General features: G+C 40.3%; 1 protein-coding gene across 6 annotated transcripts in view; it reads left to right on the top strand.

The window, feature by feature from the left end:
- The window catches only part of ptprz1a (protein tyrosine phosphatase receptor type Z1a), a 93405-nt gene that overhangs the window by 8159 nt on the left and 67256 nt on the right, over nt 1-17990 (top strand). For all 6 annotated transcript variants that reach the window (XR_013910032.1, XM_080303726.1, XM_026174886.2 and 3 more), the window contains exon 2: nt 12294-12356. Coding sequence is in view for 5 of the 6 variants with exons in the window: in XM_080303726.1 (XP_080159852.1) it covers nt 12294-12356 (63 nt within the window). In the remaining variant the exon portion in view is untranslated. The remainder of the gene's footprint in view (nt 1-12293; nt 12357-17990) is intronic.

The raw sequence follows: 17990 nt of genomic DNA, 5'->3' as shown, positions 1-17990 counted from the left end.
ATCGTAAGACAATGCCAGGCGTGCAATTCTCCAGTCCAATGCTGTGCGAACTGCATAAGGTTCATTCTCTCCTCCTAAGATTACTTGCTTTGGAGGAGCTTAGCTTATTCCTGAGAGCAACTCTAGCCAATTAAAAGGACAACTTCACAGTCTGGTGGTTGCAGCCTATTCTGTGTTGATCTGAATTTGTGGCTGGTTTGTTGCTCATTTACCATTGTCATAGTTGAAGTTGTGCAGAGTGGAGAGCCTGAAATGATGTGATCAGGTTGCACATGATCTTGGCTTCAGAAGACATGAACTTGGCAAAGTCCTTTAAAACTGGAAACTTCCCACTTTCTTTCATAAACTGAGTAGCTTGACGATTTCACCTTGCAGCTGCCCAGTTTGGTATCATTTGAACAAGTTTTTGGTTCTCCTCACAATCGTCGAGAATATTTAAACCTTCCCCTGAATCCTGTGGAGTCATTTGTTTGGATCTTTGGCCAATTTGCCAGACTTTCTCTGAATGCTTTCTGTACATCAAATGGATGTTGTACATGCTAGGGCTGGGCCATATCATACCGTTCACGGTAATACGGGTATAATGTTTTTGGTCATATCGCCCTGCTCTAGTACATGCATTCCTGTATGCTTGACTGTCATTTCTGTAGAAGATGCCATCAAGCGTTTGTCAAGCTGGACCTCCTAGGTATTTCTTTAAGTAGTGCAGTTTATTAACAGGGGAGATGTGCAGTAAAGGAAGCTTTCCACTCGTTGAATTGTATTGGTTCACATGTTGTACATACTTGTTTTTACCATTCATCGTAAACTTTGAGAAGCCGTTTTTCCTTTCTATGGGCCTCCTCCTCCGACAGGGCAATGTAGTTGACCATTGGATCCCAGAAAACCTGGGTTGGAGCTGTGGAACTGGAACCTTGAAGTGGCTCTCACTGGGACCACATAGCTGAGTGTGGGTTGATCTCCTTCTCTGTTTGGGATAGAGCTCTTTTCAGCTTGGGTCAAGCTCCTATTGAAGCATCCCCGGTTAAAAAGATGTTCTCTCAAATGGTTGGCCACTGTCCCACAAACGTTTTGGATATTGATCTGGTTCGTTAAGTAACAGAGGTGGCTGCTAATCAGTTTCAGCTGCCCTTTTTTATCTTTTCTGACATTTTTTTTTTGTTTGTTCAAAACTAGTTTTGTATTTGGCTAGGGTCGGTGTCACCAGTGGTTGTATGAGGTGATACTGGACCCTACAGAGGTTGCACAGGCAGTCAAAGTCCATTGCCAAAAGGTTTGCTGTTTCGTCCCAACACAGTATCAAGAGCATGGAAGAGATTCCAGGAGACAGGCGCTCTAGGAGAGCTTGTCAGGGCTGTAGAAGGTCCTTAACCCATCAGCAAGACCACTGGTACCACTACACCACTTGCTCCTTTGTGCAATGAAAAAGCAGATTGTCAGAGCCCTACAAAATGAACTCCAGCAGGCCACTGGTGTGATTGTCTCTGACCAAACAATTGGAAACAGGCTTCGTGAAGGTGGTCTGAGAGCCCAGTGTCCTCTGGTTGTCCCTGTGCTTTACAGTTTTTATAAATGAGAGCAAGTTCAGCTTAAGCACATGTGACAGACCTGAAACAGTATGGAGAAAATTACATTATTAAGCATGACTGGCTTGGTGGCGGGTCAGTGATGGTCTGGGGAGGGATGCACAGACCTCTACAGGCTGACTGTCCCTGACTGCCATTAGGTATCTGGTTGGAAAGATCAGTGGGTTTTGAGTTCCTCCTGGTTCATGACAATACTCACCCTCAGTGCAGAGAGTTTGCAGGCAGTTCCTGGAGGATGAAGGAACTGATACCACTGACTGGCCCCCGTGTTTGCCTGACCTAAAGCCAGTAGAACACCTCTGTGACAGTTTGTTTCTTTGAACTCTGGCTTGATAAATTTTATTTCCAATATATTATGTGGCTTTCTTTTGTTCCTAACCTAACATTACCGAGTATATATCTAGTAACAACTATACCAGGTATTAACTAGAGATGGACCGATCCGATATTACATATCGGTATCGGTCCGATACTGACTTAAATTACTCGATCGGATATCGGAGAGAAATAAAAATGTAATTCGATCCATTAAATATCAAAAAAGCACCTCACAAAACTTGCGACATGGCATAACTTGGCCCATAACCGTAGTACGTCGGAGCAGTATGCCTCACGTGATAGAGCGGCTGTGTGTATTTGCAGACTCGCTACCAGCCCGGCATTTCATCTCCGAGGAAGTTATCCCAGAGAGAAGTAAAGCAAGTGTGTAAGTTCATCTCTGAATGTTTGTAAAGCATAGAGATTAACAACCGATATATGGAGCGACTGCCTCTCTCTCCCTCACTCTTCTGCTGCTACTTCAATCGTGAAACTGATCAATGATCAGCTGATCAGCTTTTCTGTCGCGAGTCCGTCTCTCTTGTTTGTTTATTGCCCACTTTGTGCCAGAAAGAGGAAACCAGCGGCTGAACAACAGCAGCACGTTTAAGCTTGATAATCTGTTGTTAGAATTTATTTACTTTCTACACCAGGATCCTTTTCTACGCAGCTGACGGCTGGTAACTGTGCAGGGGCGGATCTAGCAAAGTTTAGCCAGGGGGGCTGATAGGGCATAAACAGGGAAAAGGGGGCACAAAGACATACTTTTATTTCTTATTCTTATTTAAAATGTTTAGCTTTTAATAAATAATTATCCGAATCTTACACTCAAAGTTTTAATCTGATGTAAAATGTATAGAAGTCCATTACTGTATATAGAAACTATTAAGTCTAATATACCCTAGTAAGCTATAGTACTTTTTCCTTTGGGAAGGTACGATCTGTGCAGTCTGCAATTCTGTTGAAGAAAGATGTTGAATCTATTTAATTATTCTTGAAAAATAATTTATTTCTGTACATTTTTTTTCACACTTCATCAAATTAAAGTTGATTACGTCGATTAAGCATCATAAGGTGGAGGGTGGTTCCCTAATTTTTTTCTTTGCTGGAGTTTTAGAGCCCTATTAGTTAGGTTGCTTACTCTCTAAAATACCAGAATAGGGAGGATGGAGTAGGTTTAAGTTTATTAGATTGATCAGTATTGCTGAACTATGAAATATTTTGGGTGCAGTGTATTTTTTGCATACAGCTATAACAGAATAGCTTTAGTGTTTGTTTTTTTTAACTTGAGTATGAACTTATACAAAAAGCAGCAAGATATTTTAAAAAACAGCTTTATTGATTAAAAAACACACTATATTGGATTCATATCAGTATCGGCAGATATCCAAATTTATGATATCGGTATCAGACATAAAAAAGTGGTATTGTGCCATCTCTAGTATTAACCTCTCAAAGCAGCACTAATATCGCCTCTCACTCTAAGACAGCTGGGATTGGCTGCAGTCCCATCGCGAGTGGATAGGAAGGAAATGGCTTCATATTATATACAGTAAGCAGTAGGTTTCCATATAAATACACATAGAATTCTCTGTACCACTACAGCACAGTTTGGGGTAAACTCCACCCCTCCAAACTTCTTTGGAGCCACTAGAGCAAAAGTCATAGCACTAGGTAATCTCATCATGTGAAAAAAAATGCTTATTTTTGTTTGTGTTTTACAGTCATCTAAATAATTATGGTTGTTCTCCTCCAGTTCAGATAAGTAGCCATTTAGAGAGAAAAAATTAAATCCCAAATAAATGTCATCATAATAGATGTCTTTCTGAAAGTGCTTATAATATAAAGTGCCTTGAGGTAAATGATTTGGTGCTATATAAATAACTGGGAATTGAGTATTGCAAGGTCATTTAAATCATTGGAGTCCAGAATATCATTTTGCTCAAATATATGATCAAGTTGTGATAAGAAACAGATTTTGCATGAGAAATAGAGGGAGAGAAATAAAAGGATTATTAAGAAATTGCAAGTAAATAAGAAATCACCAGACAGTGCTAAAGAGGGAAAATTAAATAGAAGTATGTCAAGGTTACGAGAGGACAAATCCATAATTTCCTCTGTGTCTGCCCCCTAGCTGCTAATTTAAATTAGGTCATCTCTCAAAATAGTCATGTGTGTCCAAGGTGTTGAGAGCAAATGCCCGCCTGTTAATGAGTCAGTGATTGTGTTATTGATGATGATCACACACATCACAATGGATATATGCAAGTAAAAAACCAATTGATGTTTGGCTGCAAACTTGCAGGCAGGGTGGCTGTGGCTGCCCCCTGCAGATGATGTGGCACTGAAATCTTTAGAAGGTCAGCGGGTAGGACGCCCTGCTTAGAACACTATGGACAGAAAACTCAATCATCTTTTTTCCTGTGAGACTGAACCCATGTTTTTTCAAGTTGTGGTCTGTATGCTACAAATGGGAAACACTATTCTAATAAATACCCCATTATACAGCCACCATTTACAAGCTTATCTGTATGTGAATTCGGTAATAAAATACTTCTAGATGGAATTAAGTGCAAGATAGAACTGAGCTTTTTAGAGTAGGGGAAAAATAAATGTTATTCATGTAGTCTCGTAAATAATGGATAACTTTTGGTTAGCTGGCCATTCAGTCTTAGATAAATTTTATTCATATGTCCATTGTATATGTTAAATTTCAAATTCCTTTTTTGCAGACATACTTTTGAATGGCTCTTTACGCTAAAGCTGATTCAAACCTGTCCATTGAACCCTGATACTTTGCTCTTCACTGTAACGATATTATCACAATATCTTCTCAGTCAAATGTTGTTTTGTTGGTGTTGTGCTGCCTTTGTTGGCATATTAATATAAAAATGGGTATTTTCAGTATTATATGTGTTCTATAGACACAATGTTCATTTTCAATTTATAAATATAACACACTTATCAGTGAGTGGAAACTGCATACTGGACATCTGCGCATCAAAAGGACCCAGTCGAGGTGGTTCAGGAATCTGATTAGTATGCCTCCTGGGTGAGGTGTTCCCAGCATGTCCCGCAGGAGGGAGGCCCTGGGGCAGACCTAGGACACAGTGGAGAGATTGCATTCCATAATTTCCTCAGGTATTAATAAAGTATTCTGATTCTCTCAGCTGAAGATGGATGGATGAATGGAAATTTAATGACTGGACTTGTTGCACAGGTGGCATCCTATTATGGTGCCACACTGAGCTCCTGAAAGCCTCCCATTCTTTCACAAATGTTTGTAAAAGGAGTCTGCGTGCCTAGGTGACTGATTTTTATACACCCGTGGCTGTGGAAGTTATTGAATTCAATGATTTGGATGAGTGATTGAATACTTTCAGCAGTATAGAAATAGACTTTATTTGATCACACTGGGGAAATTCACTTGTTACAGTATCGCAAGGGACGTGGGACACAAGGTACAATTGAGATCTATTGGAAAAAAAAAAAATTTAAACGGAAAAATATTTTTAAAATAGTATACAACAAAGAAAAATACTATACGATACAATAGTAAAATATACTATATAAAGATTGTTACTATATACAATAAGATACACCAAGAGTTTTATTTTTATATATGTATATAAAGTGCAGTGGGAGTGATAAAAATATGTATGTATTTTAAACAGTATTTTTATCCTGTGTGGATATTTTACAGTCTTAAAATGAGGTTCTCATTCAACCTTGGTCTACTACTTTTGGTGGGTTACTTCAGTGTTTACTGCCCATTTTCCCTAGTTGGCAACTTGGAAATACTACATGCCTTGGATGCAGCATTAAAATCGTCAAATTCATTCATGAAGTAGTCTTTTGATTTCACTACATGCTCTAACCGACGTCCCTAGGCATACCATTTTCAATTGATTTACTCTCCAACTGAGGATTAAGTTGACAAAGTATTTAATCCAAGAAAGAGGGCTTTACATTCATCCTCACACTTCCCTTCTCGTTGTTGTTTCTTTGGGATACAGTGCTGGCATTCTGCTCCATCCATTTAAGTCCAGTGTTTAATTAAGTTGTTTTTCTGTTGAAGGAGCTTCTCTGGGGGCCTTTGACAAACTCTTTCGTCAGTGTGTGTACAATCAGATTAGAATCAAAACACCTCTACTTAGAAGACATGCTTTATAAATAAGGAAATCTGCAAAAGAAGGTAATTCAGTGCTTAGTTTTGCAGGACTTATTAGACATTAGAAAAGGCAGAATTTTGAGTAAATAAGACAACAAATATTTGCTTTATCTCAAAAGTTGGGCAGTTATTGCCTTTGAAATACTTTTTTTTTAAAACTTTTTTTAAATGTTGGGACAGTTTGTGTGTAAAACGATGTATGATGTTTACCTGGAAACACTTGTGCAAAATACTAAACCACCTATTTGCTTAATATTTATAACTAAATGCTAAAAATCTGGCCCTCTTTAACAATCTATTAAGTTGTTTCCTTTTCCTCTCCATGCTGCTACCTCTCTAGCAGACAACCAGATAAAAGATAACAGAAGCCATCATAGTGTCATTAAAGATCCTTATTAAACTTCTGCACACTCCAAAAGACCTCAGCCTGCCCAGCTGATGAAGCCAACTTTGGCCCACCTTGTACAGAGCATAAGTGTTATGTGACTAGTCCTGTTTATTGTTTTGGTAAATGGATTTGTACTTTAGTGTCCAAACCACAGTTATGCTGTCAATGAGCATTTTACTGGTGTTAATGAGCAGGTGGTGAGGTCACACCAGATGAAGTAGGCGATACTCTGGATCATCAGAGAACTTCTGGAGATGGCATTTTGTGGTGTTGTATCTGAAGTCCGAAGTATAGAGGATAAAAAGGAAGGGACAGAGGACCGTCCCCTGAGGGCCCCTGATGCTGCATATCACCACTTCAGACACACAGACCTGAAGCCTCACGTACTGTAGTCTTTTGATGAGGTAGTCCATTGTCCATGCAGTCACAGTGCTTCTAGTACTCTACAGCTGTGAAAGTGATCTTGCCAAAAAGTAATTCTATGGATTGCATCATCCACCCCAACACCAGGATGGTAAGCAAACAGCAGGGGTCCAGCAGCAAGAGAATGGAGGTTGTTGATCCCCTCCAGACTCTTCATCAAGTGGGAAAAGTAAAAACACAGGTCTAAAATGGTTAGGCTCCCTGGGGTATACAGTCTTTAGCACCAGAACGACACAGGAAGTTTTTCACTTTGGTGGGAGGAGTGTGAAAATGCAAAATCTTGTCCGAAGAGGGGGGAGTAGCACATTGGGAGTGGGGCTTGAATCAAAAGTCCCTTTTCCATTAGTACCTACTCAGGTCGACTTGCCATGGATCTACGTGACTCGACTCACATCGACTTGCTTTCCAGCCCAGTAGTACCTTGTTTGCGTGCTTGTTGTCATTGCAATGAATCTGCACGTCCTGCGATGTAATTACTATTGACACGACTGCGACACACCAGTTGGTGGCATGCAGTCTGATGATGTCACATTTTAGTACCTGTTTTGATCAATTGGAACCCTAGCTGAGCAGGTACTAAAAAGTGCCTGGTACCAGTTACTATGACCTAATGGAAAACCGTGGTGAACCGTGACGAGTCAATCCGAGTCAGTACTAATAGAAAAGGGGATAATCTCTCTTTAAAAAAGGGATTCAGTTCACGATTGCTCTATTCTGTAGTCTGTATCCATAACCAGTTTTGTCAATACTCTGACTGAGGGTTGGTTCACGCTTACGCAGAAGTGCAGTCAAGACAGAGCAGTTGGATAGGACTCCTTCTTTTGAGGTCCAGGGAAGCAGGACTGCCAGGCCTTCAGTTAATCATTCTGGGTATGTCTCATTCATTAGCAGCAGGTTAATTTGTGCAGCCAGACATTCATTGTTAGTTAGTTAGCTTCTTTAGCCAGTAAGTGGGAGTCATATCAGGGCCTGGTGCTGTCCAACTCTTCATGCTTCATTCTTTTTTGGATATCTGCAACTGTTGACGCTTGTTCAGGGAGGTTGCTATGGTTGCTCTTAGCACCACCAGATACCCAGCATTGTTATTATGGGTTACATCCTTCTCCCACATAGTCCTCCAGTATTGCTCCATCTCCAGCCTTGTTTGTTATAGTTTCCCTGCCACTGAGTGTACACCTTCGATGGTTCAATGGAGAGCAGCTGGTTTATCCTCCTGGCTTCTAGAATAGAATAGGACTTTATTGTCATTGTACATGTACAACGAAATTGTAGGTGCTCCACACCGACTGTATCTTATGTATGTGTGTATGTATGTGTGTATGTATGTGTGTATACACACAAAACAAGAGGAAAAAAATACAAAAATAAGACAAAGGCACACATTGGAGAACAAATCAGTTGCAAAGTGCTCAGAGGCAGTGCAAAGAAAGACTTGGTCCGCGAAGAGTCAGTGTGTGAGTGGCCTGAGTGATAAAGGTTACTCAGACCATGGCTTAGATTGGTGAGGCAGGATTTCTGGGCAGCAGGTCAAACAGGTGGTGAGCGGGGTACAAGGGGTCCCCTGTGATGGCACTGGTTTTCCTGAGACCTTCCTGACGAAGGTCTCCAGGGGTAGCAGAGGGCAGCAAATTATTTCTTGGGAGGTGTTAATTACCCTCTGTGCAGTCTTCCTGTTCTCATTAGTGGTCTGTCCATACCAAATACCCAGGCAGTAGGAGAGCACACTCCACTGAGAAACATTAGAAGGCCAGCAGCAGCTTCTCATTAAGGTTATTCTTCCTTAGGACACGAAGGAAGTGCAGCTGTTGCTGGTCCTTCTTTACCAGGACGTTGGTGTTGTCCGTCAAGGTGAGACCTGAAGTCCATTAGGAATTCTTTGTTTTAAGGACGTTCAGCTTCAGGTTGTTTTCTGAGCACCAGTGGGACAAGTTCTCTACCTCCGCCCTGTACGCTGTCTCATCTCCATCAGAGATGAGCCGAACCATGGTGGTGTCATCACTTTATGATGGTATTCAGTGCCTTCAACAAATGCACTGGGGCTTGGTTCCCAATAAATAACTTCGATGTTTCTATGTATGTGTGTGAACAGGTGACTGAAATGAGGCGTATTGCATAGTGCTTTGAGTACTATTTGAGTAGATTAAAAAAGTGCTATATAGTAATCAGTCGTTTACAATGGTTTGAGATCATATTCAGAGTTTGTTAGTGTTTGTGTGTATGAAATAATTAATTTTTTTCCTGTTGTTTTTTCTTTCATTGGATTTTCATAGAAATAAATAATTCATCCTGTATTTTTACCAGTAATTCATCCAATGAAAATATTACTAATACCACCCCCACCATGCTCAAATCCTCGTTGGCATCAAGAGCTGAGGGTCAGGGATTCGGGTGGAAGTAGAGGGGAGGGGGTTGTTACACATTCTGGCATGAGCACCAGTTCTCACCCCACAGCCTGTAGATGTCCTGGCTCTCCCAGGGTTTAGCTAATCCTCTTATTCAGCTTCTGGCTGGAGGCTGCGGGGCTCCCACAGACCGGAGCACAGAGTCGGCCACTCTCCGCTGAATAAACACAGTGACACAGTTGTGGTCTTTTTCTATTTCGTACAGGCGCTGAGCAAGAATTCTCCATAGAATCTATTCTACTCCTTCACTCTTTTCCAGTAAGCATGTTAACCCACCACCCCCAATCATCAAGACCTGAATTACATCTCTCCTACTCAGTCACCCTCCCATGTTCACTTCTTTGTTCTTCTAAAATCAGCTTTTCTCTCTTGATCCCCTTTTGCTCTATAACAGAAACCTTTTTTTTCTTCATTATTGATGGCTTCAGGAATATTTTCTCCAAACAGCGCAACAAACACTAGCCACATTGTGTAGTGTGACATCATTTTATGCTCCCTCCACAGAGGTTCCCAAGCGCTTTGCTTGCCGAGTTTACTTAACAAAGGAAAATATGATTTGTCAAAAAACCTGAACATCATGGACTGTAAATGTGCTAATTACCTCAAACTTAGCATAATGTCATCCATCCCAGTCACCTGTCCCAATCAATTTGGAAAATAAGGTTACTTTGTGCTTTCAGTTAGAGCAAAAGTGATACCAGACTACCATTTAAAAAATGAATTTGAGGCATGGTTGCAAAAAAAATCTTTCTCTTGCATGCTCATAGACTAAAAAGGAATCTGATGCTACTTCTGATCTATTAAACATGCTAAAATGTCTTAAAAAGAGCACAAATTCTCACAGCTTTGAGATATGTTTGTAAATTCAGAGACAACTGTCATTTTTAATTTGAGTTTACAAGCTTTGACTATTACAAAGTTAAAGCAAATATGGGAAAGTGTATAGATGTATATGTGACTTTTAAAACTTCAATTTAGTTGTTGGGTTCCTGTTAATATGCACTGCAAATAAAAGTCTTATTATTTTACAAGAAGAGTGCTAGAGAGCATAATTATTTCTTGATTAAATTCTATTCACATTAATTGTCAAACATTTTGATTATTGGTTGTTTTTTATGATTATTTTTAAACAGATGTCCCTAACATGAACTTGTACCAGGTTATTAAATGCTAGTTATTAATTGTCTATGTTACAAAAATCCAAGTTTTTAAGTTTCTGATTGCAAGCCACACAAAAGATGAAATTTGAATGATTTGTTTTGTTGTGTTTTTTTTAAAACAGGCAATTCCTTTATTATGTAGAAATTGTAACCTTGTGGATATGTTGTGACACAAAAACGGAGAATTTTTAAAAGTATATTTGAATCATTTGAGAGGTTAAAAAAATCTACAAACTCAACAAATAAAGTATGCGTAATCAAATTATCCAGACAAATTATTTGTCATTGGCCTAGGTTCCCAGCTTTGCCTTGTTGGGAATTAAGCTTAGAGTGTAACTTTGATAACCTGAAATTTAATCTAAAATGAAAACTTTAGTGCTCTTAACACTTTCGTGACAGATTGTTAGCTAGGGAGAGTGTGACGCCAGTGTGTATATATGTATGCACAGAGACATCTGCATACACAGGAACAGACTGTAATAAGCTCTTGTTGATATACTGGTTACAGAGCAAACAGGTGTTACATGTCAGAACTGCTTACTTACACTGTCTGGCTGACATTTCCAGCTTAAGAGAGACAGAGCTCACAATTTCCTGTCAGGGTTGGCCCTACTGACAGCACAGACCTCACACCCCAGACCTCGGCAGCATTTTAGCTTGTGTCTCCATCTTAACACGGCTTCTGTCTGTGACTGTGCCATGTTGGCTTGAGCACAACACCAGACTGTCATTAGACTGCCACTTTTGCCAAAGAAAATCTTTTTGTAGAGGTATAATGTACAGCAAAAGTCTGCCATTTGAAGTTTATTTCCTCTCATCCACAAATAGTAAATGCTTACATCTTTAGCAAAGATTTTTTTATTTGTCTAAAATATTTACATTGACTGGCAATTACTCACTTGCAGCACAGCCAGAAACCTCACCACCCTCCCGAATTAATATGCCACACACTATAGAGCAAGTTCATGCTCACATCTCTGCCCTATTAAGAAAAAAATGGGGGTAAAAAAGTAGCAAAATTTTATCACTAACAAAAAAATGGCACTGTGACACACACCCCAGAACACACACGCACACACTGGCGTTATGGTTGGGCAGCAGCCCTTTTATTTGTGGCAACAAAAATTTTCTGATATATCTGAGCAGTATTATCAGGTCCTGTCCTGCAAATGAGCTCCATTCAACAGTTTGAATTTAATTTGTTGGCAGTACCTCTTGTTCAGCCGTAGGACTTTAATAATATCCATGAAGTTCTCCACCACCTGAAGGTTCTGGTTAAAATGACGCTTCAACTCAAAGTAACAGTTTTCTTAAGTAGAGCAAAGACTCCTGATACGAGGTGCAGTCCATGATGGTGGAGCTTGAGTCCATTTCACAGCAGCCTGGCCTATAGAGAGAAAATACATTAATGAAAAAAAATAAGCTAAAAATGAATAATTACTCTTGCAGAATATACTTAGACTGCGTGCCCAAGTCAAATCTGTCACATCTGTGTATTTAAAAACAAACAAACAAACAAACAAACAAAAAGATCCCCATGAACTAAATAGAAGAGAAGAAGTTAAAGAATTGAAACTCGGAGGTAGGGTGAGGCACGTAAACGAGAATGAACAGCTTGCAGAACTGGGCGAACCTATATAGATGACAACCGGAAGGAGCGTGTTTGGAGGTGTGGCCCCGCTCCTGAAATTCCGATACTTAATCTCCAAATAAAATACCCACTGTTATTGTAGTTAACTTGGATATGTTAAATAATTTATGTAAATAGTTCTACTATTTATAGATAAAGAAACTGAATACTCTATGTAGAACATGTGTTGGTAACCATTTGTTTCTGTCTTGCAGCTGAAGGATATGGATACAGGAATCAGCGCAAATTTTCAGAAGACATTGACTGGTCGTACGCAGGTGAGTCAACAATCACAGGTAACAAAACGAAAATGCTGAAGCAACTTCTGTGCATTCAGAACGTTCCTGAATTAGTAGAGCAACATGGTGTCAACAGATTTGGGAGGTCTTCATTTTGTTATGTGTTTGTGTACACTGCTGTTTGGTAAGACTCTTGAGTATATATATTATTAGTGTGGGTCTTTTGAAACTGAGTGGATGCTTGGTGAAGTCTTGGGACTCGTCTGCAAACTCCAATCCACTTTTTGTGGTGGGGGAATAGGTGATACCCCGAACACGGTGGTGTTCTGGGGCATTGATATTGCTGGCCCTGGACCAACCTTTTCCTAACCCATGGCAGGTTGTGGGAGATGGGGGTGCCTACTGAGCCACAGGAGGTAGAGGATTACCCTCCTTCCGGGGGTAGTCCTCAACCTCTTGGTTTTACCTGTCCCATCCTTCCCTCCTCCACACTCCCTCATACAACACATCACTCACACACGTAGTCTTGAAGGGGTGTCGTGGATTGCGTAGGTTAGTGTGTAAGGCCATGAAAGGGCCCCCTGTGTAACGGATATTCATGAATACACGGATGCGCCTTATGCCCCCCCCCCCCCCCCCCGTCCTCCTTTTTTAATTACACACAGGGGTGCAGGAAGGGGGACATCTTCCTACACCCCTGTTTCACACACTCTGCCTCAGATCAGGGGCAACAAGCAGTTTGTGGTGGTTTAGGGCGACATCTGCTCACCAACACCATGGGGGGGGGGGGTTTGCACGTGTCTTTGTCTCTCTGTATGTCATCAGTTGGTAGGTGAGAGCGAGTGAACGAAGTGTATGAGCGTGTGTGTGTGCATGGTGGGGTCTAGGTCTGGGGCTTGCTGGGCCTTGGCTCAAGTGGGACATGGTGACCAGGTCGTGTGTACTTTTGGGAGCTGTCTACCTTCAGGCTTCTGGGGGGCATCATTGCAGTTACCCTAATTATCAAGTACATTTGTGACAAAGACACAGTGACTGCGTGTGAGAATGCCTGACTCATACACTCTCTCCCCATCTCCTTCTCACGCTGTCCTTTCTCTCACACATACTATTGGAAAATTGTTGATTTATGTGTCTGTGTTTTTTCACATTCTTCGTGCTCCAGGTCTTGTATGTTTGTTTTTTGTTTGTTGTTTTTGTTTTTTTTGGGGGGGGGGGGGGGGGTTGTTTTGTTTTATTTTGTTTTTGTCTCTTACTTGTGCAGTAGTTGGCAATACATTTTATTTGTTTTATTTGTTTAAAGTTTCTGGCAAGCCTATTCATGCTGTTATGCATTAAGCAAACACCAAAAGAGTATGGTAGGTATAGAAGCTCTAGCTAAAATAAAGAGTCTCAGTGGCATGTAAAGGAACAAAGAGCAGAAAGATAAATCTAAAAGACTTCCACACCCAGTACTGGACATCACTACCAACAATACAGACTGCATTGCCCTTTAGCTGCTGTTACATTAATCTTGAAACTTGATTTTTAGGCAAGAGGTTTCTTCCCTTTATGTGTTCTTAATGATCAAATACGGGCCTATCAGACTGCCAGTTTTTGTTTTGAAAGATTCATGTTTCCAAAAAAGAAAGGGGGGAAAAGGAAAAACTGGTGATAAACTGACTTTTCTTCTGTCACCATTAGAGCTGCACGATTAATCGTTAGAAAATCGCGATCTCGATTCATACTTATGAGCGATCTCATTTCCAAATGACAACGATTTAAAAAAAGAAAAAGAAAAAAGATGACGACGACTGTACCGCATTTTGATCCGGGACGTAATCTGCATGAAAACAAGCGCTCACTCTTCCTGCTCAACAAATGACAAGGGCGGAGCCTTATACCACGTGATACAGAAGCTGTGCCGTGTGATGCTAAAATTAGCAGGGAAAAAACAACGTTGAGCACGTCAGGGATGACGAGAAAGTGACAGGAGAAAATCCGTCCCGGTCAACCACCCAAACATCAATAACGGGAACCTTATACAGCGCTTCCCTTTACCCGTCGAACTCCCGCAGGCACAAAGAAATTACGGAGGCTATCACTTATCACCTGACCAAAGATATGGCTCCCATCAACACTGTGCAAAACAAGGGATTTAGGAAAATGATCAACACCCTAGACACACGCTACACAGTGCCGTCCCGCAACTATTTTTCTATTGTTGCACTACCTGCTCTATACACGCAGCGTCCAGCAACGGAGACGGAATTTCAAGCAGTACAACATTTTGCGGCAACAACAAAGCGTGAGACATTTGTTGTTTTTATGTTTATTTATTGTTTTTATGTTCAGTCTCAACTGTTACGAAGTTGATGTGCAGCTAATAAGTGCAATAAATATTTATACTGGAAAAGAAAATCGTGAGAGAATCGTGATCTCAATTCTAAGCCAAAAAATCGTGATTCTCATTTTATGCAAAATCGTGCAAAATCGTCATCGTCATATTTTGAGATTTTGGGTGATTGGATAGAACCACTGGATGAACCACTATATATGCAGGAGTATTTAGAACTAAGTTCCTAGGACTATGCTCTTTTAGACCTCAGATAAGACTGCAGAGATCTCAGATGACATTCCTAGAATCTACTGGAGCCAAACAAAGTTTGGGTGGGGGGGTGGATGTTACTGCCCTGAGTGTTCCAATTACCTCAGAGACCACTGTAGTTTTCATCTTCCACATCTTTTCTAGCTCCTCTTCCGGCTCTTGACCCCTCGAGTTCCTTATGTTCCTACTTATTGGTATTGTTGTCGCTTTGCTATTGCTACATCTATCTTTACAACTTATCTTTGCTTAAGCATCTTAAAACACTTGGTTTTAGAACTAAACAAGCCTCTGGGATGAGAGGTGCAGTGTCTTCATCAAAACTTCACTAACTCCAATCACTTTCTTTCCACGCTTCTTAAACTACTATGATCTGGATAAATGAGAACCTATGCAGACATACTTCCACGATGCTTCCCTTTCTTGCTCCTCTTTTTTTCTCAGGTTTCTGAATCCCTGATGGATTCACTAAGTACATAAGTACATCAGTTTGATGACATCTGATGTACTCATGGATCTTTGTATTTTTATTGTGGACAGTGGTTCTGGTAGTGGCTATATAAATGATAGACAACTGTTAGATTGATAAATGTAAGGTTTTCCTACTTGATATTCAGTTTTTGTTGAAAAAAAAGGGGTCAGTTTCAACAAAAAATCTAAATTTGTTTCAAAGAGGAGAATACAATGCTCTCACAGTTACCCCAAGATAAAAGGAGTGATATTCTGATGTTGGAGTTTTCATGAACGTGAACTGTGCTGAAAACTGCTTCTCTGACTGAGCAAACACAAATGAATTAAACAAGCATGTTCTGACTTCTCCGATCATTCTCTAAAGTGGAAATGACTTCTCCATATTTTTAAGTTGGTCTTTGTTATGAATTCAAAATGATGTCACAAATTGGGCAGATGTCTTAACAATCATTTTAGTAACATACTCTGGACTGCATACTTTTATAAACAGGATTTTAACAGTAATCTCAGGATCAATGAATATATACAGTATATTCCAAATATTTTATAAATATTTCGTATTTAATTGTATTAAAAGACAAAACACATCAATAGCATTCACTAAGAAAGTTTTAGAGACTGGCTGAGATGGCGTGTTGCTTCTTCTCTGTAGAAAGCTCTTGCTTCACGATCTTTAAGAGGTGGCGATAGTTTCAATGTAATACAAATGAAGCGTGGCTGTGGAACATCAAGCACTTAATAAGAAAAGCAAAAAACCCTCATTTTAACATTGTCATAAAGTTCAGGAAATACAAAGAAGAGAATTGTTTATATAATGGTGTTCTGTAAATACTTTGTCAATAATTCCTACACCTTTGACACATCACAAGCATCACTTTCAGTCTTCTGTCTGGCTTCCCACAGAGTTGATATCCGCAATCCTGAAACAATGACTTGGTGATGTTCCGGGGTAGGATGAGAGCCATCTTTTCAATTTCTTCCATGTACAAGTCGGCCACAATGGGAGAAATTGGGGAGCCCATGGCACACCCATGTTTCTGTGTGTAGTACTGACCCTTGTATGTAAAATATGTGTAATGAAGACAGTTCCAAAGGTAAACACACTTGGTCGATGCTGAGAGTAGTCCTGTTGCAGAGGATGAGGTCATCCTGTAATCTCTTACAAACTACCTCCAACGCTTCCGTGACTGGAATACAAATAAAGACACATGTAACATCATATAAGGCCATTGTTTCATCTGCTCCTGTAATGACATCTCGCACCTTCTCAACAAAATCCATAATGTTCTGGATGTGGTGTCCAGAGCTGCCTACCAAGGGGTTGAGAATCAAAGACAAAAGATTTTAAGATGTCATAGGTGACATAGTTGATTATACAGACAATTGGTTTTAAAGGTGTGCACTTTTTACCAATCTTCTGTAAACCATACAGACTTGGTGTAGATTCCCCTGGGTATAGCCCTGGGTATGATGTCCAGTTAGTGTTGTCTTGTTCTAACTGTTTCAGACAATCTATCACCCTCTTCCTGTAACCACTTCCTGGGTTTCATTTTAGGGGTTCATAACTATTTTTGTTACTGAGCAGTGGCAAAAGGATGTTCTAGTGAGTTCTATGCTAAGCAAAGCCATAAAGGAACAAAGTTATATTAGACACTGGTCTGAAACTGATTAACAACCTAATCTGGTCAGCTACTTCAGCAGTCCCCAACCCCCGGGCCTCGGACCGGTACTGGTCCGTGCGTCGTTTGGTACCGGGCCGCGAGAGTTGAGGCTCAGGTGTGAAATGTATGGTTTTCAGGGTTTTTATTGGTTTTCAGCGTTATTTTGTTATCGTTTTTATCATTAACTCTGTTTTCCTGGGTCTTTTCACGTGTTATGAATAAATCTTCTTTTTTTTCGGTACCGGTACTAGTTTTATTTTGTTGTATGTATCCGCGACACCTTAAAGGCCGGTCCATGAAAATATTGTCGGGCATAAACCGGTCCGTGGCGCAAAAAAGGTTGGAGACCGCTGTCCTACTTAACTGACGAGATCAATGTTACAAGTCAGTTAAACTTCAATATCACAGAAGTTTAACTGACTTGATGCTATACTATGATTAAAAAGTGTTCTTTTAATTTTTGTAAAACGTGCACGGTGCATAAACACCTTGCATCCCCACGCACGGGGCGATCCACGCTAACTTGCTAACGGAGATTTGCCACGTTAATGCGGTTATGGCATTAACGTCATTTTAACGAGATTAACGTTGACAGCACTAGTATATATGGATAAAGTACACATCATTTGCGTATGTTTAATCTATGTTTAAATGTCCCTTAGCATAATGTCCCTTGACCAGACACCTTTGGTAAGCACACAAGCTTTTAGCATAATTTTTCTGCTGACTTTAAAAGTTATTGGTTTTGGCAGGTAATCACTTTGGAAAAATGTCGGTCTGTTTTATCCTTTCCACAACCAGCTTTGATCTGTGTTGTGTATCATTGCCCTATTGAAACGCTGAACACATTTGAACTGTTTTATTTCATTTTATCCACTTTGTACCAGTTCCGCTGGCAGCAATATTCCCCCAGTTCCAACCCAATATTTACCAGTTGGTACTATTTTCCCTGTGGTTAAG

The sequence above is a fragment of the Astatotilapia calliptera genome, chromosome 7 (genome assembly GCF_964374335.1).
Source record: "Astatotilapia calliptera chromosome 7, fAstCal68.1, whole genome shotgun sequence".
In the NCBI taxonomy this organism is placed as follows: domain Eukaryota; kingdom Metazoa; phylum Chordata; class Actinopteri; order Cichliformes; family Cichlidae; genus Astatotilapia; species Astatotilapia calliptera.
Note: the sequence above shows the minus strand (reverse complement) of the source record. Positions and strands in the feature narration are given on the sequence as shown.